The sequence below is a fragment of the Coenobita brevimanus genome, chromosome 38 (genome assembly GCF_032717465.1).
Source record: "Coenobita brevimanus isolate Jiangsu-jjx chromosome 38, ASM3271746v2, whole genome shotgun sequence".
In the NCBI taxonomy this organism is placed as follows: Eukaryota; Metazoa; Arthropoda; class Malacostraca; order Decapoda; family Coenobitidae; genus Coenobita; species Coenobita brevimanus.
In genome coordinates this window covers 6,547,501-6,569,478 of record NC_136991.1, presented here as the reverse complement: position 1 = coordinate 6,569,478, position 21,978 = coordinate 6,547,501, and the positions used below count along the sequence as shown (strand labels likewise).

General features: G+C 41.5%; 1 protein-coding gene across 1 annotated transcript in view; it reads right to left on the bottom strand.

Moving 5' to 3' along the window:
- Positions 1–21,978, bottom strand: part of nrm (neuromusculin) — a 160,579-nt gene that overhangs the window by 109,758 nt on the left and 28,843 nt on the right. The window contains exons 4-8 of the mRNA XM_080269865.1: positions 18,278–18,432; positions 15,092–15,259; positions 12,025–12,186; positions 10,994–11,157; positions 939–1,089 (exon numbers count right to left, since the gene is read on the bottom strand). Coding sequence (XP_080125991.1) covers positions 939–1,089; positions 10,994–11,157; positions 12,025–12,186; positions 15,092–15,259; positions 18,278–18,432 — 800 coding nt within the window. The remainder of the gene's footprint in view (positions 1–938; positions 1,090–10,993; positions 11,158–12,024; positions 12,187–15,091; positions 15,260–18,277; positions 18,433–21,978) is intronic.

The following is a 21,978-nucleotide window of genomic DNA, read 5'->3' as shown; positions in this document are numbered from 1 at the left end:
CATCTAGTTAACTGGCGTCTTCGGGCTGAATGGGTTAGACAAGATTAAGAGTACAATGCAAGAGAAAAGAGAAAAAAGCTGACAAAAATATATATTAAAAGTTTCGTTTATCTAATCGTAAATAGAAAATAACATCTTGACTCGGGATTCAATCACTGACAGACTATTACTGGATTCTACCCAATCGTTTATACCAACTAATTAATAGTTTGTAAGATTCTAATTCATTATGTAATTACCAGATTGTATTATGTAATCACAGATACGAATTACATCCATTACTTAGTCCAAACAACAAATTGTGTTATATAAAACTAATTAATATCTTCTGATTAATAAAGGATCAAACTGTTACTAAATTACTGCTTAAGAAATTATTAGATTACTGTGAAATCCTTGTCATGATTTACAAGGGTTTTGATCAGTCTTCTGTCTCTTCTACCTAACCTTTTCGATGATTTAATATTTCAATCTTGTTTCTCATCTATAATCAATTCCTATAATGGGAGGCTGTTTTAGCCTTTTTAGTTATAGTTACCGTGTCCAATATTCAGCTTCTAACTTAATATCTTAGTTAAGATGGTAGCTATATCACATCACTTGAACACCAACAGCCCTAATCTGTCTCTCTCTCTCTCTCTCTCTCTCTCTCTCTCTCTCTCTCTCTCTCCACACACACAGACACACACAAGTTAATACAAGTCAGTCCCTCCATCTGTCCCCATCTCCTATTATTATTATTATTATTATTATTATTATTATTATTATTACTACTACTACTACTACTACTACTACTACAACTACTACTATACTACTACTACTACTACTACCACCACCACTACTACCATAACTACTGCTACTACTACTACTGCTACTGCTGTTGCTGCTACAACTACTATTACTACTACTACTACTACTACTACTACTGCCAAACTCACATCGGACATCGAGATCGACGAAGTTACTCATGGGGTCCTCGCCACGGTTCTCTAGGACGGCGTTCGTGGCCTCGCACTCAAAGGTCTGCCCGTTCTCGAACCTGGTCACGTCAAATCTCAAGTGACTCCTCGTCTCGAAAGTGTTGTCAGCCTGTGGGAGAGACAGAAAGAGAATAAGAGACAGCGAAAGACAGCGTGAAAGAAAGTGAACAGATTGAGAAAGATGTAATGTGGAAAGACAGAATATAAGCAGAACGACTGGACACAATTAGAGCGAATGAAGACATGGAAAATTTAAGGAAAATGGAAAAAATGTATAGACAATGGAAATTGAGTTGAGAGACAGGACATGAATTACAGAGAATGGAGATAAACTGAAAATTAGAGACACAGGAAGATGTACTGTGGAGAGATAATTAGTTGAGAAGAAACAAGGAGATTGATGACACTCAGAAAATTATGGAAAGAATTGGTAATAATTAAAAACCTAAGCCACAATACATTTTCACTGATATGAAATGAATGCATAAAAAAAGGCGATACAAAACTAATAAGTTACGCGCCCTCACAGAGTGTATACCTCCACCAAAGCCTACAGCAGACAACTCAAGTCACCAAAATTTAACCAACTCTTCCTTGGCCCATGACCCAAAAATTCTCAAGACTTCACTGAAATCCATTAACTTTTTTTCTACCCTCCACCTGACGAAGTCAGAGGTGGGTATTGTTATCGCTGGGATCAACAACAATAGGTGGTGTAGAGATTTCATTTCTGGAGCAAATCTCAGCGAGTATTAATTATAGTGTCATGTAATTTCACATAGGTATGTGTCTTACAGTGAAGTGGTGCCTTTTGAAACGTAGAATGTGTCTTAAGCAGTTTGCTTTTTTTTAATATTCAAAAATAAATACAAATAATTTTTCTCACAGATTTCAGTGCGACCTGCTGTCTCTGTGTTATACAGAGGGGGGGGAGGGGGGGGGGCCGTTATGCGCTTGGTTAGGTGTGCAGGGAGGTGGGGGAGTATGTGCCTTGTCAAAAAGAGGGTTGCAACAGCGTACCATTGCCCATGTTTACATATCTTGAGGGCAAACAGACAACAAACACACGAATGCACACATAAGAGTGCATACATAAACTCCTCCAACTTCGTTAGCGGAGATAAATATATATATGTACTCATCAAGAGATACCTAAGCAGATGGATGTTGGACACAATATAAACATGAGTAGACAGATAGAGAGAAATACTCGAATCAGTATGTTCCTCCTGGTCTCTGTTTTGTCAGGCTGTGAATATAAACGTGGAGAGTTAGAGACAGAAGAGTTGTGAAAATGTTGATGCAAACAACCTCTCTCTCTCTCTCTTTCTTTCTCTCTCTCCAAAGCTGGACAAGGATTTCGAGATCATGAACCATCGATCTGTCTACCTATATATCTATTTTATCTATCAGCCTATGAGTATATCTATGTATCGGATGTGTGTGAGTTCTTGCGTGACATTACCTGTGTGGAGCTGGGTGAATCGACGCGTGAATAACTTAGCGGATGTGTATCTGATTCGCTCTCTCTCTCTCTCTCTCTCTCTCTCTCTCTCTCTCTCTCACACACACACACACACACACACACACACACACACACACACACAACACCCCATATTCAACTACCCATTTCAGTAAGACGAAGTAAGGTTAGTCGAGTCTCTTTTTGTCATAACGAAGTAAAGCCTTTTTTCCCAGTAAAGATCCGTATCCCTTTCAAGTAAATTCAACCTAACGCCTCTTTCCGCCTATAATAATACACGTAATTCTTTTCTCAGTATCTCAAATAACAGTCGCTTTTCTACAGTATTTTTTTCAAGTCTCTCTCAGTGTATATGCAGAATGGCTTGTAAATACTGCACCAATAGAAATCTACCTGACTATATCTTTTGTGTTGTGGGGACGGCTCAGTCTGCTGGTATAGGCGTGGCTGTGGTAGTGCATGTAGGAAAGGAATAAATGATGCAGGATGGACACTTGATAACGCTGACTGTGCCGCACCCGCAACACACGAGATTATCCAGCGGAGGGAAGGAGGAGAGTTATGACGCTGACTGAGCCGTACCCACAACACGCGAGATTGCCCGGCGGACGGGAAGAGGAGAGAGATATATATATGGACCGCCTTGCATTCTTCATGTTTATTCCCAGTACGTTGAACTCGGGACTTTTTCCACCATAAAAAACGCCATGTTGAATTTTTCGTATGTCGATTCACACGAACTTTTCAAAGACACATTTTTCCACCCACTCACTCAGTCACTCTTTCCAGTATGTTAAAATCAAGTCTCCTTCTGCATACACATTTAGTGCCTCTCTCTCTCTCTCTCTCCCTCTGCAATTCTTCCACTCACTCACTCTTTCCAGTACATTAAAATGGTCTCTCTCTCTCTCTCTCTCTCTCTCTCTCTCTCTCTCTCTCTCTCTCTCTCTCTCTCTCTCTCTCCAGTACGCTGAACTCAAAGCCTCTCTCCGCCATAACAGAGTCAGGTAGGGTCTCTTTCCTGTATATATCGAATCAAGCGTCACTTTTCCGGCACATCTCTTTCCGGCCTAGTGAAGCTCGCGACGTGGCAAAGAGAATTACAGCTCGTGACTGCAGCAAAGGGCGGCACAGAGGAGGGGCTTGGCGCGAGAGACCACCTTTACCAGAGAATATAAAAAGGTGAATCGACAAGCCTTCAATCAAACAGCCGGGAAATGCCACGGAATGGACAGGGCGCTGTAGGGGCGTGGGTGGTGGGGGATAGGGACTGGGTAAAGGGGTAGTGGGATTTTTTGGGGGAATGGGAGAGGGGATAATGTGGGATGAGGGGATGAAGTGTGGAGAGGGGGATCAGGACGGGCGACGGGAATCAGAAGGGGAAAGAGGAATCAGACAGGGAGAAAGAAATCAGGACGTGAGAAGGTAATCAGGGAAGGAATGGGGAATCAGGAGAGAGGGGAATCAGAAGGGGAGGGGGGAATCAGGAGGGGAAATGGGAATCAGGAGGGGAAAGGGGAATCAGGAGGGGAAAGGGGAATCAGGAGGGAAAAGGGGAATCAGGCGAGAAGAGGGGAATCAGGAGGGGAAAGGGGAATCAGGAGGGGAAAGGGGAATCAGGCGGGAAAAGGGGAATCAGGAGGGGAGAGGGGAATCAGGAGGCTGTTAGGGAATGGCTGCTGGGGAACTGGGCCTTCATCAAGGGGTGAAACATGTGAATCAAAAAGCTGTTAGGAACGAACTGGGGGGGAGGGGAACTGGGCTATGGGATTCAAGGGTCTGTTGGAGAGTGAGTAATGGGGAATGGGGCTTTTGATATGGAGTAAATGAGAAGAATTAGAACAAGAGGGTGTTGGGGAGTGGGTGGTGGAGAATGGGGATGCTGCTGGGATGTGGGAAAATGGGAAGTTGTGGGGAGTCGATCGTGGGAAATTGGGAGCTGGGTAAAGTTGACGGTAGAAAGTTTGCGAGGTTTGAGGAAGACAGCGAAAAAGGAGGGCAGATGGACAAGAAGGGAAGGGGAGTGTTAAAGAAAGTGGAGGTGTGTGTGTGTGTGTGTGTGTGTGTGTGTGTGTGTGTGTGTGTGTGTGTGTGTGTGTGTGTGTGTGTGTGTGTGTGTGTGTGTGTGTGTGTGTGTGTGTGTGTGTGTGTGTGTGTGTGTGTGTGTGTGTGTGAGAGAGAGAGAGAGAGAGAGAGAGACCCGGTGGTTCCATAACAGGTTTGTGTATAATCATTTACACTGGGGCACAGGACAATGTAAACGGTGATGGCTATATTCTCTTGGCCACAGGAAGTTCGCTACCACTTTTCCCTTGCCAGTTCACCCTCTCACGGTCGACACAACTTTACTATTCTGTTCCACGTAGTGCCAGATGTTTATTGTTTGTAAATATAACTAAAACTGAGTCACAATCCTCTCACGATAGGGGCAACTCTAGTATTCTGATCTAGCTAAGGCCAGACGATTTTACTCAGCTGAGTCAGTCTATCTATCTATCTATCTATTGCCAGACGCCTCAATCCCGTTTGGGGTGGCCACAAACAAATCGCCTCCAAGTCGCCCTGTCCCCCGCCATTTCACTGCCCTGCTCCCAACTCACACACCCCTCTCTCATATACCTCTCCACCCCATCCCTCCATCTCATCCTCGGCCTCCCCCTCCCTCTTCCCCCCTCCACCTCACTCACATACACTCTCTTCGTCAGTCTTTCACCCTCCATCCTCTCCACATGGCCAAACCACCTCAGTGTGTTCCTCATAACGCTTTCTATCACATCCACATCCACACACAACGCTCCTTTATATCCTCATTCGTCAGCCTGTCTTTCCATGTGACTCCACAGGCTCCTCTTAAATAACTCATTTCCACTGCTCTCACTCTTGACTTGTGTCCTGCCAACAACGCCCAAGCTTCACTTCCATACGTTAGAGTTGGTATCACAATACTGTCATGTAGTAACTTTTTCACTTCCATGCTCACTTCCCTGTTTCTTATCACTGCCTAAATGTTAACATTTTGTTCGGTTTTTGTACCACACGATTTCTTTTATTTTATTTTTTTATTTTTTAGCTCGAGTGGTCATTAACAGTCTGAAGGGTAACACATGCAAGCGCTTGAATAGTAACCGGATGTAATTATATATATATATATATATATATATATATATATATATATATACACACACACACACACACTGGGAACTCTGATGACAGTCTTCCTTCCTTTTTTGTTTTCCTGTTTGTCTGGGTTGTGGCCACCCCGTTTACGATACAGTTGGACTGATGATTTGGAACCCTTTTACTGTTGTGGACACATATGAGAACCTAATTTCTTCCCATATTAACTGTTTTCTACACGCGAGGGAATTTCTATTGGCGTCAGTATCATCCTACTTCTTGAGCTAGAAGTAGGATTATGAATGCATCAAACTAGGGAGTGTAAATGCATAACATTTACTTACACTGAAAGGGCTAAAACCACCACCATGTGGCCTTTCATTAATGAGGACAAGCCTAAGTACTTTCTTAACCCGTATGTTTTACCGCTTTGTCTTTCCACCTCTTTCTCGGTCTTCATTTTATGATTATCCCTGTCAGTTTAGAATCTATGTATCCCTTTCCCTACACATTCCATGTCCATATCACGTCATTACACTCCTTGTGAAATGTGCTGTATGTCAATCATACACCCTTCCTGACAATCCATGACAATATTTCTTAGTTTCACCACATTCAGAGAAATATATAAATAAACAAATAAACAAAAACAATGAAAATTACTGACGCTCGAGGTTAGGTTACGATGGTTCAAATATTCAAGGATAGCAGCCGGCCACCACCCCTGAGGGTACTACAGTATATGATCTAATAATTTCCATCAGCCTCGTGGGGACTCGAACAGTCTCGTAACACATGACTCACATCCTCGTCTGGCTCCTTAAAACTACTACACCACCGACAGCCACTGAAAAAATATAGCTCATCTCTAAAGATACGAGGTGTAAATGCATTTCCGTGTTTACAGTACGGGGAACCTGTCTAAACTCTTCTCTTCCCAGTGATATACAGAATAAGATTCATTCACACACACACACACACACACACACACACACACACACACACACACACACACACACACACACACACACACACACACAGGTTATATCATCGTCATCATCATCATCATCATCATCCCTAATTTCCACCAGGGATGAGATGAGGTAGGATTCAGTGACTGACAGGGAGAAACTAAAACAGATGAGAAACTATCAAACAGTACACCTTAAAAACGGACCAGTCATTCATGGATCATTTAAGTCTTCGAAACCCACGGACCCAGCCATAAGCAAAGCCATTCTGAACATATTTATACTCTTTATGAATACATTTCACGTTCACCTACCGGATAGTTATACCGCCGACTACCAACATTTCGTCGGAGAGCCATTCCGGATAAACAAGCATGTGTCGGATATTAATTCCTTAAATCCGATTGTCTTTCTTGCTGTCTCCTGGCAATTTTATTCCGCACAGGACAGACTTTTAGAAATGAATGGATTAGATACAGCCTTCACCTCCTCACTACTATAAGGTCTTTCTAAGTTTAACAGAACATTCTAGAAGGAGTTACGAAAATATGAAAAGGCGTAAACATCGAGAACGGGTTAAGAAATCGTAACTGCAAAATCCATTATAAGATACGAGATCAACTAAACACGAGAGGACGGATATTATACTACCTGACTATCTACCAGGAAACACCCCCCCTCCTGCCCGCCCCTATTTTAAGAGGGCCACACCCCTCATGACGTCACCTGTGTAAACAAACCAGAATCAGCTGATGCTCTCTGGCCTGAAGGGTAGACTCGTTTATGCCAAGTGAGGAGATTGGTGGAGGGAGGGTGGCAAAGGCAGTAAGGTTTCAAACAGCCATGGAGTCCTGCTGTATATAGCGAAAGACATGTACTGTACACACAAAAGCAAACAGAGGGCAAAGTACACAAACACAAATACACACACACAGGGTAAGGGGATGCAGTAACACACAAATGAAAGGTTGTATATCCGCACATAAATACAAGAGCCCCCTCCCCCCCACACACAACCTAAAATACATCCTCAAGGATGATACATATGCACACATAGATTAGCACCTCCCCCCCCACACACACACACACACTTTATCGTGGTAGAATGTAGCAGCCTTCATCATAAGGAGGATTGATGCTGACAGCCAGGGAAAGACACCACTAAACATGAACATGGCAAGAAAATGTACAACAGTACGATAGAAATAAAAGACACATTAATGATTACAATTTTAACTTTACACTTTCTAAAAATTGTGCATAACAGCCTAGTCTTAAGTTCTGAACGAACTACTGTCAACAGGTAAAGAAGCTGTAATTATGAAACACCTCGCACAGGGTAAATTATGGCAACGTAAACAATGGCACGTGGCACTGTCAAAACAATGACACATGGTTCAGTGTAACCAAAGCCACGTGATTATGCGTAAATGACACACTGTATTTGGAATTTTTTAGTCTTAACGTATTAAATTTCCTCATTTGTTGTGCTTGTTTGAAGATATTCTGTTATATGTGTTTAGTTAAATTTGTATACATTTACTTGTAGTTCTTTATGCTGCAAATACATCACTGTATATTATCGTATGCATTATATACCAGAGTATGCACTGTTCATATATAAATTGCTATACAAAAATGGTGTATACGCTTTTTGTGTCTCCATTGTTTCTCGAGAATTATGGGTACTGCTTCCCGCTCTTTGGTTCGATTTGAGTGATGTCTGGGGCAGTCTTAGATCGGTGCTGATAAGTGACTTCGGATTCGGAGAGCACCCATTTCTCACTATTCACCAGTCATCATTTGGGAGGCAACGTTGTGAGTACATTATTCATGATGACTCTTACGCACTCTTATCATATTCATTATTCATTTTATATTGTGATCGGTTGCAACAGACATTAGTTTATTAAATGAATGTGTTCCCTATCCCCAGCTTTGTTACAGCACTGTCTTATCATATTGTGATCTGTTGCAACAGACATTAGTTTATTATGTGAATGTGTTCCTTATCCCCACCTGTGTTACGGCATTGTGTTGTTATAACTTATCCACTTCGTATGTTAGTCATTATGTTTGATGTGATTATGACCTTGGTGTATTGAGTTGTAATATAAACCTTTGTTCTCAGGTCGAAACCCCACTATCGCATTAAATGCATGGTTTTACGACATGCTGCTTTGATTGACTGGTGAAACACACACGGTTCAATGTATTTAACGACATTTGGTTCAAAGTATTAAACGACACGTGGTTCAGTGTAAATGACATTTGGATCACAGTCTACGTCTCACGGTTCACTGTACAGGTCACTGGTTCAGTGTACACAATTATACGTAGTTCAGTGTAAACAATGACACGTGGCTCACTGTAAACAATAACACGTGGCGCAGTGTACAGTGGCACATGGGTCAGTGCAGTCAATGACACACGGCAGTATAAACGACACATGGCATAATCAAAACAATGACAGGTTGTGCAATGTAAACAAACACACGTGATACTTACTAGTGGGATGGTCTGTGAATCCTCCTGATGATAAAGGGAGGCATGGAAAAAAGAGGAATAATATAACATTTGGGGAAAATGTTCTGAATCCAACTGATGACAATTGAAAAGCTTGGAAAAATTTACCAAAAAAAAAAATCGAATGCTGATAAAGGTCTAAATTCTCCTACCAATAACAGAAAGGCATGGACTTACGAGGAAGATTAAGATCATTACCAATAGAAACAAGTGTTCAGAATTTTCCAGCTTAGTCTTGCTGCTGTCTGACGATTTTATTCGCCTTAGAAGTCTTGTAGTGAAGAAATCAGTCAAGACTGTACGGTATCTAACTCCCTCCAGTTCTAAACATAACTCCCAAGCTAAATAAAGTTGTCCAGGAAGAAAAAAAAACAATAAGTCATTGGATCAGGTTTTTTAGCATCTTATACTAGGCGTTTTATTTAGCATCTACCGTTGTTTAAAATACAATGGCGTCTTTTACATTTTATTTTTGTTCATTCCAGACAATCTTGCTTTGGGTGAGCTCTCTCGTGGCCAATAGGTTAACGGAGATACTATGAGAGGTCTCCCCACGGCTGAATCAACTGACGGTAGACGAGAGAGAGAGAGAGAGAGAGAGAGAGAGAGAGAGAGAGAGAGAGAGAGAGAGAGAGAGAGAAAACACACACGGGAGAGTTAAATAAAGTCAATAGCAACACCCGGAACAAAGAATTCGATAACAGTACAAAATCGACCTACATAGAAAAGGTTACTGTTGCTTTGATTGACAATTGATGTGGGTATAACCAGTATTTACCTACTGGACATACACTACCTAGCCTGGCTAATTCTTTACAAAATACTGGCTTTGTGGGAAGTTTAGGCGTCTTGACAGCTTACGAATAAACAACTTTAAAGCCCTCCCACACACTATCCACTTTTTCACGAATTCCATCAGAGGTTAAGGTATGTTTTTAATATTATAAAACCACTAGAATTTTTCCTTACGTTATTTCCATCCCTTTCACCTCCTCCTCCGTTCTCCCTTCTTTTTCAACACAGCTGAGTCTTTACATCCCTCGCATGTTATTTCTGTTCGTTTTCTTCAGTGCCCTTCACCTTGCACTAAACTCTCCTTTTCCTTTAGATTATCTCTCACGTCCTTCGGTGACGATAACAGGTATTAATTATGAAGCAGCAACGAGGACGTGATTACGACTACTAGAAGGTACTGGCACTTTTCAAAAATAAGAAAATGAAAGTCTACCAAGGTCCAACCCTTTACCCGACAACTTGATGATGGGGTTTACCGACAACGAAATTAGGTCCAAGAATAACTTCATTTTCTTCCTGTTCGCATTCTTATTTCTTACGTATAATTCTTAACGTCCTGCACATACTTGGAGCATACACAGCTAAGCAGTCACCACCACCACCACTATCACTACCACTGCTAACGTTATTATTACCGTGCTAATATTGAGCAGAAGAACTACCGACTCAGCCCCTCGCTTCTACTGCCACCACTAAAGTTCCTTCACTGTATCTTGTCCCAGATATTCGTCCGTTTGTGGAGTATTACACGTAACTCTTGGCAGAAAAAGACAACGCCAGATCTTTACATACTTTCCAAGGCATTTCCTCGTTACTACCATCACATTCTGGTATTAATTTACAGGACTGTTCCAACCGAGCATTCAAGATGAGGAAGTGGCAATTTTAGGCCAAATGAAGATGAACAGTACAGAATAACAGACCAAAATATAATAATAATAATAATAATAATAATAATAGTAAAAAACAAATAATAATAATAATAATAATAATAATAGTAAACAATAATAATAATAATAATAATAATAATAATATAATAATTAATAATAATAATGAGAACTATATAATATAATAATAATAAAAATAATAATAATAATAATAATGCATCTCCGAAATCCTACCTCCACATTGACCTCGGAGTCGACCTCACTGAAGGGCACGGAGCCATTTAGCCAGGTGAGGGTCGCTGCCGGCTTGGCCCCCCTCGCCACGCAGGTCAGGGTCACACTCTCCCCCTCCTCCAGCGCCTCCTCGCCCCCCGAAACCTCCACGCCGATGGGGGGTACTGTAGGGTTGGGAATGGAGGGTGTCAATTGTGTGTGTGTGTGTGTGTGTGTGTGTGAGCGCACGCGCTTTGTTTTATATATATACATATACTGTATATATATATATATATATATATATATATATCCTGGTATATACTGTACTGTATAAATATAATTTTTTGTTACTTAACGCAATAAAAGTTGACACACTGGGAAATCACTATAAAGCAAACTGACACCTACTGTACTGTTTATCGTAACAAAAAATCCCAGCACAAAGGCAGGGTTTAGTATATCACCTGTTCGTACAAGCAAACATTTTCTCTCACATCCTCTCTCACATAAGCAAACAATCTCACCCACTCACTCTTGCAAACAATCTCACCCACTCACTCTTGCTCACAATCTCTCTCTCTCTCTCTCTCTCTCTCTCTCTCTCTCTCTCTCTCACACACACACACACACACACACACACACACACAAAATAGTCTTAGTCACACAATCAAGCATATCCTCTCATCCACGTTATAACTCTCTCTCTCCCTCTCTCATTCTTCTTCAGCTACGGTTTATTTATTACTAAAATACCGTTAAGGCGAGATCGCTTCCCTGGGGCCTAAAGGACGTGTATTTTGTGTATCTGTGTTGCTAAATGAGCCTTCCTTCAGGTGCTATAGAAAACCTCGTAGCAACTTTTCCTTAGCAATTTGTCTTGCATGATACACTTCAGCATCCTCTCGTATCCTGTCTAGAGCACTATCATACCTTGCATCGGTAACAAGGAAGAGGATACTGGGTTGAAATATGCAAAATAAATCGCAAAGGAAGAGATGTCACGTGTTGCGAACTCTCACAATCCACTCACAGTACGACTCTATGTAACTCACCATTGACATCGACGGTGATGGAGGCGACATAGGGCGTGACGAGGGCTGGGTTGGTGGCCTCGCAGGAGAGGGTGGAGGCGAGGGTGGCGCGGGTAATGGGTAGTCTTAGCACGTTACGCCCCACACCAGCTCCGTCTGCCTCTACCATGGCTGAATATTCACCTGTGGAGGATGGATTCACTGACTGAGGTATAATGGATGGTGGGGAGAGTGAGACAGGGACGGTGGACGAGGGGATGGGGGTACAATGAATGAGGGGGTAGGGGGACGATGGAGGAGGGGATGGAGGACAGAGGAGGGGGCGGGAGGGATGATTGAGAAATGGGTATGGAGGGTTAGAGAATCCGGAAAATGAAAGGGTACCTGAGTGAAAAGGGAGGAAAAACGAAACAAAAATCGCCAAGGAATGAAAGCAAATGAAGGGGAGTGAGAGAGAGAGAGAGAGAGAGAGAGAGTGTGGAGATGGGGTGGAGGTGGTGGGAGATGGGGTGGGGTATGATGGAGTGAAACGATGGGTGGGTAAGTGGGGAAACTGGAGATTGGAAGGGGAGTCAGTGAGTAAATAGGGGGATGAGCAAACGGAAAAAAAAAAAAAATGTAGGGGGATTGACAGAGAGAAAAAGAGACAGGAGGAGAGTTGGATTAAGTGCAGAAACTGGAAAGTAGCAAGAGGTCAGTAAGTGGTAAAGCAGATGAATAAACGGAAAAATAAAATGTGGATGAGAAATCAGAGAAAGAAACTGCAGAGAAGAGAGTTGGGATGAGAGATGAGTTTGGGGGAGTGAGAAGGGATTTAATGCAGGTTAGTGGCAACTTCTCATAACAAGGAGGTGACAAACAATCTCCAATGACCCCTTCTGCATTATTAACTGATTTTTTTTTTATTCTTGCCTCCACAGGACAATTTTATTTAGCCTTGGGGAGACCTGTCAGTGAAAGAATCAAGTAAAAAGTTAAAAATAAAAGGAAGTCACTAAGAGGGAGAGAAAACATCATCAACTGGTTCAAAATAAATACCCGCCATCTAGGCATAACTACCCCTTCAGTCCGATAACCTATTACTAGTTTATTCCTGCTATCTCCAGACGACTTAAACTGAGATCGCTACTTTGTTTTTAACTGGAGTTAGCTATGACCTTGAATAACCCCTGTAATACCAGAGATCCCTAATAAGTTGAGAAATACCGTCTGAAGATAAATTGATAAAATATGTCATATGACTGAAGGAGTTACACCTAAAAGTATTCACAAACCCTGACTATGTAATCTCTTCAACCCAATGACGTGTATCACACTTTAAATATGCTATCACCAACCCAGTTAATTCAAGTTTACAAGGATGTTTAGTGGTGAAGTGTTTAGTAGTTTGAAAGTCTCCCCTAAGCTGCATAAAACTGTCCGAAGATAAAAATAATATTAACAGTATATATCCATAAATAATATACTGAACTTTGGAAGGGACAGATAAAATACCAGCTATCAGTTCAAAATAAAACATCATCATCAACGCATTATTATACACAAAATCTGTCACAAAGCCCCTTCCCTTAATCTCCATAAATTGCATGTATACAGAACTAAAAATATACCTTAATTAATCCATTGTGAAACGGCCGATATATAAAAATAAAAATGAAGCCAAAAATAAAAAGCATATATAAATCCCTTGATGGCCAGGGGTCGGGTGAAATATTAGGCAAACATTGCATGATCATCGTTTCCTTGGACTTTCAAATTAAGACGGAATAATGATTACGAAATGTGATTTACGAAGCCAATATCCCTCACTAATATCACTCCGCATCCGCCTCACCCCTATCCGATTTTTATCAGCCTGCAATCTCGATCAACCTGCAATCAATTTCAACCTGCAATCATGAGCTCAGGGTACAGGGACAAGAGACACCTTTGTAAACCCCCGGCCCTGTAATCCCGACCCTTCTGCGACAGTTTATGAGGGGATTTGCATTTAATTGAGTCTATCCTCCATCAAACTTTCCCTGTCGTTTCTTTTTCGTCCGTCACCAGACAAGGGTGCAATTTCAGTAGTAGTATTTTGGGGGTTTTATTATTACTATTATTATTATTATTATTATTATTATTATTATTATTATTACTGCTGCTACTATTATTATTATTATTATTACTACTACTACTACTACTATTATTATTATTATTATTATTATTACTATTATTATTATTATTATTATTATTATTATTATTACTGATGCCATAGTAATTGAACTATCATCAAAATTTCAGTGATAAATATGAGTAGTTTCATCAGACCTGCAATAGACAGGCTTAATTTTAGATGTACTATTATTTACAAGAAAATTTTTTTAATCGTCAATATTATTTAAAGACAATAAAGTGACACGGAGAGTAATAAATCAACCCAAAAGTACTGTTTTCTTTTTCGTTTGACACTAAAATAGGCGATATTGGGATTATTATTATCTTCAATGTAATACCAGTACTGAATCTAATTATTCGCCACTGTTTACAATGGGATTATATATATTCACCCATAATTTGGCTTCTTCCTCTCAACTGTCATTATATGTATTATGTAGTTTCACTATTATCAGTATTATTAGTAGTACAGTATTAGTATTTTTATCATCACCACAACCATCGTCATCGTCATCATCATCAATCATCAGTAGTAGTAGTAGTACCACCACCACCACCTAGTAGTAATAGTACCACCACCATCACCATCAGCAGTAGTAGTAGTAGTAGTAGTAGTAGCAGTAGTTGTTGTAGTAATAGTAGTAGTAGTAGTAGTAGTAGTAGTAGTTGTAGTAGAATTATTATTATTATTATCATTATTATTATTATTAGTAGTAGTAGTAGTAGTAGTATTAGTAGTAGTAGTTGTTGTTGTTGTTGTTATAGTAGTAGTAGTAGTAGTAGTTGTTGTTGTTGTAATAGTAGTAGTAGTAATAGTAGTAGTAGTAGTAGTAGTAGTAGTAGCAGTACCACCACCACCACCACCATTACTACTACTACTACAACTTACTACTATTACTTCTACTACTACTACACCAAAAGCACCCCTCACCTGCCAGCTCCTGCGTGCCGTTCCACCACGTCACCTTGGCCACGGGTTTGCCGTCACCAGACTCGCAGGCCAGAGTGACCGTGGACCGCTCGTCGAACGGACCAATGACAGACCCGTTCACTATAGGCGTCCCGTCCTCGAAGCTCATCTGCAGGTAGGACGGCAGCGCTGTGGGGAAGAGGCGGGGGTGTGAGATAGGGGTGACGGGGAAGCGGTGGGGAGCTTGGGGAAGTGACGGGAAGCTTGGGGAGTGTGAGATGGATGGAGGGAGTGATGTGAGACGGGGAATTTGGGAAAGACGGCGGGATGGGGAAGAGACATGGAGTTTCAGAAAGAGACGTGGAGTGGGAGACGGGGAACTTTGCGGAAGAGACTGGGAGAGGAGCGTGAAACGGGGAGGGATGAGAAGCAAGAGACAGGGAGTGACGGGATACATGTGACGGAGAGACGGGGAGCATGAGACGGGGAGAAACGGGGAGCATGTGACTGGGAGAGACGGGGAGCATGAGACGGGAGGGATGGGGTGAGACGGGGAGTATTAAGACGGGAAATGAGACGGGGAGTATGTGATGGATGGTTGGGAAAGTGTACGTGTGAGGGAGAGGGGGGGAGGAAAGCGAGAAACTGCCTAAATGTAAGAAAGGAAAATGTTTGGGGGATGGGGTGGGGGTAGGGGAGGAAGAAACTGAGAGGGAAAGAGGACAAGGCAGAAACTTGGGGAGAAGGGAGAATATGGGGAGAGTGGACTTATGTGAGACTTATTTGGGGGAGAGGGGATAGGCGTCTGAAAGGGCTTGAGAGAGAACATATTAGGACTGTGAATGCGCGAGATATTTTGATTGTGGGTGCGAGAGAGGATTAAGTGTGTGTGTGTGTGTGTGTGTGTGTGTGTGTGTGTGTGTGTGTGTGTGTGTGTGTGTGTGTGTGTGTGTGTGTGTGTGTGTGTGTGTGTGTGTGTGTGTGTGTGTGTGTGTGTGTGTGTGTGTGTGTGTGTGTGTGTGTGTGTGTGTGTGTGTGTGTGTGTGTGTGTGTGTGTGTGTGTGTGTGTGTGTGTGTGTGTGTGTGTGTGTGTGAGAGAGAGATGTACGTTGGAACGCTGCACAGTGATGAAAAGTTGTATCAAAGCTATGCCATACGGAGGGAGGACGGGCTATAAACACAATCGCTGTTAAAGAAGTATTCCAATTAAACTAACAATTATCTGTCAAAAATTTACCACTGTACTAGGATAAATGTCTGCCTACCATTGCACTATGTCTGCTCTCCCCTCAGGCGTCTCTGTCAATTCTTTCCCTAATTTACCATATCATAGGGAATCATCTACGGCCAGCGAAACATACCAAACCTTTCTCATCTTAAGAATATAAGCAAAAAGAGGAAAGTGAGAACAAAAGAGGTGAAATATTAAATGATCTTTCGTTCAGACTGCACCAAAGAAAAAAAAAAAGTTATGTAAATATGTTGTACCAAATTTCACTGACGAAAAACTAAAAATATCACCCAAATTCTGCAAAACAAATAATCTTTTTTATCCAATTCCCCTAATCATACGTAATGTCTCCTGAGCCAACCAATTATTCTAATCCTGATTTGACCCAATCATCCCTAACTTAACCTTTGTCGTCCGAATATAACTCATTTCCAAACAGCCAAATTTAATTCAACTGAAGGCTAATTTCCTCCGTTACGAAGATATTTTTGCAGGAATGACAAGAAATGGAACCGAGCTGATTTTACCCTTGTTTCCTGTTCTCTCTTCAAAAAAATAAATAAATACGATGTTACGAATGGAAACTAAAAGTAAATTTCTGTGTGAACGCAATTTAAGACGTACACCCGGCATCAAAAGTCTTGTCACTTCTGCTTTTCTCCTAGTGGACTTTGAAAAATCATTTGGTGAATCCTCAGCAGCCGACACTGATAGCCTCTTTGGCCACAGATCAATGTCATCAGTGTCGGATGCTGCAGATTCACGACACTGATATTCCACCTCCGTGGAGAGAAAAGCAGAAGAGGCAACAGACCTTTTGGGTGCCTTTTGAGCGTCACTTATTCCCTCCACTTCACTAACATATTCTTTAGCACATTTTTACTGCCATCACAGGAATATTTATATTGACTGAATGAGCCAGATACAGCCTTCCGTAACACCTTCATTATCAGAGGTCTTTCCTAATTTCAATAAAATTATCTAGTGATATCAAAAGCAACCAAAATTTAATTAACTGGATTAAGGAGGTTATACATCAATCAATTTCCCATCCGTTCTTTTCTTACCCATGTTCTTGACATAAACAGTCCTACAAAACATTATCTCTTATCCATCCTTATCTATCCCAGTTCCCCCTACACCCTTTGTAACCTCATCCTATCCACAACCTATCTTTACATTACCTGAACCCCCTTTTCCCAACCCCAGCCAATTCTTTCCTAGCCTAATCTTAAACACAGTCTTTCCATACTCAGCTTATCCTCATCACAGCACATTCTTTCTTATCATAATTCAAGAAACTTACTTAGCCAGTTTTACATATATATATATATATATATATATATATATATATACATATATATATATATATATATATATATATATATATACATATATATATATACACACTACTCCTACCATCAACCTACCCATACTTAGTTTATTCTTACTTCAGCTTGTTTTCTTACGTCAAATCCCATCTTAGTCATAGCATTTCCTCGCATCATCCTAACCATAATATATCCACTCTAAGCTTACACTTCCTTCAGCCTATCCTTTCACATCTGTCTGTTTGTCTATCTATCTATTTATCTATCTATACTGACCGACTCTGCATCCAGCCAGAGGGTGACGTTTCTGTCCCTACTCAGTAACGACTCCCTTCCCGATAAGCAGGGACAAATTTCTGGAGATACTAACTCATCCAAACCAACCTAATCCAAATCCTTCCTTCCCTTTCCTAACTCGGGCCGTATTTTATGTGACACTGGAAGTTTCGTAGCAATTCTTGTTCAGTGGCTTATTTTGCTCACTTTTGTTATCAATATCCTTTATTAATATCCCCACGGTTCACATCAATATATATACGAGTATATATATAACATACAAGAGGATAATCAGGTGTAACGTGCAGAGTAAATCCCGTACGAAATCTCCAAGCCACTTAAACTATGACTCTTGATCCTAAGACTTACCGTAAGTGGTGAGGTTGACGAATTGCACGACCGAGCACGCCTCCTGCACGGCCAGGTACGTGATCTCGCATTTGTACGTGCCCTCGTCCTCCGTCCGTAGCTGTGCAATCTCTAGGCTGCTGTCCGTGCCGTTAGCAGCGTAGTGGAAGGTGGTTCTGCGGGGGAGAGAGAGAGAGGATGAGAGGGGATTTGAGTGGGAGGGTCAGAGGGGGAAAGGGGATAGATAAGAGGGGGAGGGATATGAAGGTATAGGAGAGAGGAGAAAGGGAGGCAGAGACGGTAGGAACAGGATGGTCAGAGGGGAGAGGGGAAAGTGAAGTGGAGAAGGGAGGGAGGAGGAGGATTTAACAGACGTGGGAAGTGGGGTGGTGTGGGAAGAAGGATGTGGGGTGGTGAGAGGAATACAAAGGAGTAAAAAGGAGAGCAACAGCAACAGACCTGTTGGTCCTTTCGTGGCTGTTTGGTATAGCGAAGGTAACAACTAACAAAACTAATCTATCAGATAACGAAAAGGATAGAAAATCAGGAGAGGGAAGATGTACGGAGTATAGAGAGGAGGTACAAGAGGGAGAAAGATGTTACTGTCCGTGCCGACAGCTGCGTTGTGGAAGGCTGAAGTTTTGTGGGGAGCGAGAAATGAGTGAGTGGGGTCCTGAGAGAGGACAAAGGGCAATAAAGGGAGGTTTAAGAGGAGAGGGGAAAGAGATAAGGGGGGTTAGAGAGGAAAGAGAATAGGGGATATAAGAAGTAAGAAGAACCAGATAAGGGAGGTTAAGAGGAGAGGGGAAAGGGATATGGGAGGGGAGAAAAGATAGGAGAAATACAGTAAGAACAGAGAGGAGATAAGATGGGCTGGAAAAGAAAAGTACGGTATTAGATGGGTGGAGAGAAATCCGATTACGAAGGGAAGGAGATATTAGGGTCAAGTAGTGAAGAAAAGGAGGAATTTAGGTAGTAAACGAAGTGACTGGGGCAGTGAGGATGGGGAGTGGTGTAGTTAAAAGAGTCAGTGAGGTGAGAAAGGGGCGCAGGGTGATGAATGTGAGGGAGGGAGAAAGTATGGGAAAAGTGCTGAGATAGGAAAGGACTGAGGTGATGAGATGGGGATAGGGAAGTGACATCTGTAGGCTGCCATCAGAAGCGTGGTAGAGAATAACTTGGAGGAGATGGCAGTCAATAATTAATCCCTTCAGCCTGAGTACAGCACTTTTACTTCATTCTTGGTGTGATGTGACGATTTATTTATTCTTAGAGAAGGCCCCAGGGTGAGAAGGGTTTGAGAGGACAGTTTCTAACCCTATCGTAACAAATCGTCTCTCCAAAGCTTGACAAAATCGTCTAAAGGTGGTAACACTAAACTAATATACCTGTTAAGAACCCTATCGCAACAAATCGTCTCTCCAAAGTTTTACAAAATCGTCTGGCTGTATGGCGAACAAAACGGTTTATCCATTTCTTACCCAATCAACAAAAAAATCATCTAAGCAAAATCGTCTGGAGGCATCAGGAATAAAGCCAGACTGAAGATGTTACAAAAGACGTCATCGTACTGAAGGGGTAAACACAATAAGAAGGTGCTTTATATATATTTTTTTTTCACCACCCACAGACGATTTGATCCAGATTAAAGATGAGCTCTCGTGGTGAAAGGGTTAAATATTCACTAACACCACAAATCCGGAATAAACCCTGAAAAAAATCGCGTAATAAAACTGCGGTCGGCATTACATATTTATTTCAATAGAGGTTCTGAAAAATGCTGGTCAAAGCTCTCTCTCTCTCTCTCTCTCTCTCTCTCTCTCTCTCTCTCTCTCTCTCTCCATCTATGTATATAATCCATATTTCTTGTTCCTTTACACCAGTCCCCTACTCACTCACTGCTTCCAGCTCTCGCTCTCGCTCTCTCTCTCTCTCTCTCTCTCTCTCTCTCTCTCTCTCTCCATATATGTATATAATTCATATTTTTTGTTCCTTTACACCAGTCCCCTACTCACTCACTCCTTCCATCTCTCTCTCTCTCTCTCTCTCTCTCTCTCTCTCTTAACTAAATACCCCAGCGGATGATTAATAAAGTTTTCACGAGTTGCCGAAATGCTTTTGGATATACATAGGCGTTTTTTTTATTTTCGTTTTTCTTTTTTTTTCAGAGCAATATTTGAGTTACGGGAGTACTACTCAATTTTTATTTCACTGGTGCGTGTTGGATTCATGTACTTTTACGTGTGTGTGTGTGTGTGTGTGTGTGTGTGTGTGTGTGTGTGTGTGTGTGTGTGTGTGTGTGTGTGTGTGTGTGTGTGTGTGTGTGTGTTTATCGTTTTACAGTTTTTAAGAGTGATGACTGAATTTTATGAATACGATACACTCTCTCTCTCTCTCTCTCTCTCTCTCTCTCTCTCTCTACCTACCTACCTACCTACTTACCTATCTACCTATCTATCTATCTATCTATCGTAAATATCTGCTTCCTGTTCTGCATGTGTGGCATATTTGATGGATGCTGTATCAAATTTAGATTCACGTTTAATACACAGAACTCTCTCTTTCTCTCTCTCTCTCTCTCTCTCTCTCTCTCTCTCTCTCTAATTTTATACAGGGTGGTCCATATGTAAAGCACCTCCACTCTGTAGGGCAGTGTCTCGTGTGTTGTGGGGACGGTTCAGTTAGTATTACCAGTAGCTACCCTGCATCATCTATTCATTTCCTTCTCCCACTGCCACAACCACGCCCACACCAGCAACCTGAGCCGTCCCCGAAACACATAGGATACTGTCACGTGAATTCCAGTGCAGCGCTAGTTATGGCCCACCCTTCAGATCGCAGTCGTACTTTTATTTCAGAGTCCACTATAATCATCACTAAGATAATACTTGAAGCACATGGGATCGAAGTGAAGAATTCGCCAAATACATGTTTTATGTGTCCCTTTGTATTCATTATAACTCAGTAATTAACCATCAAAACTAGTGATCAAGTGTCATAACATGAAAATTTTTGTTATTTTAACGACACCAAACAAATATAAAATTGAACTAGCGCAAATGCAATTCTAAACCCCTCATATCAATAATACCCATTACTTCTATTCTGACACATAATCTTCACGTCATATATACTTACAAACGTTATAATAGCATCCCAAGTGTGTGTGTGTGTGTGTGTGTGTGTGTGTGTGTGTGTGTGTGTGTGTGTGTGTGTGTGTGTGTGTGTGTGTGTGTGTGTGTGTGTGTGTGTGTGTGTGTGTGTGTGTGTGTGTGTGTGTGTGTGTGTGTGTGTGTGTGTGTGTGTGTGTGTGTGTGTGTGTGTGTGTGTGTGTGTGTGTGTGTGTGTGTGTGTGTGTGTGTGTGTGCAAGTAAAATCATTTCTACAAGTCAACACCTCAGTCAGCTATATTTAAGTTCCTACTAACATCAACAGTGTTCAAGTTCTTACTATCGGCAGTACTGTTCGCAATCAACATTTCAGCAGCATCGGCTTATGAAACAGCAGACCTTCCACTCTGACGATCTCAAACATTATGATGCGATTGTACCTATTTACTTTGAATTCATATTGGTTCACAAAGCCCAATGATAATTACATCCCTAATACTCAGCCATACTCACCTATCAAGCAAAAAACTCTTACCATGACAGGGATTTAGTTCTTTACTGAATCCCTATTACCGTCCACAATCACCAGGGATACAATACTCATGGCCAAAA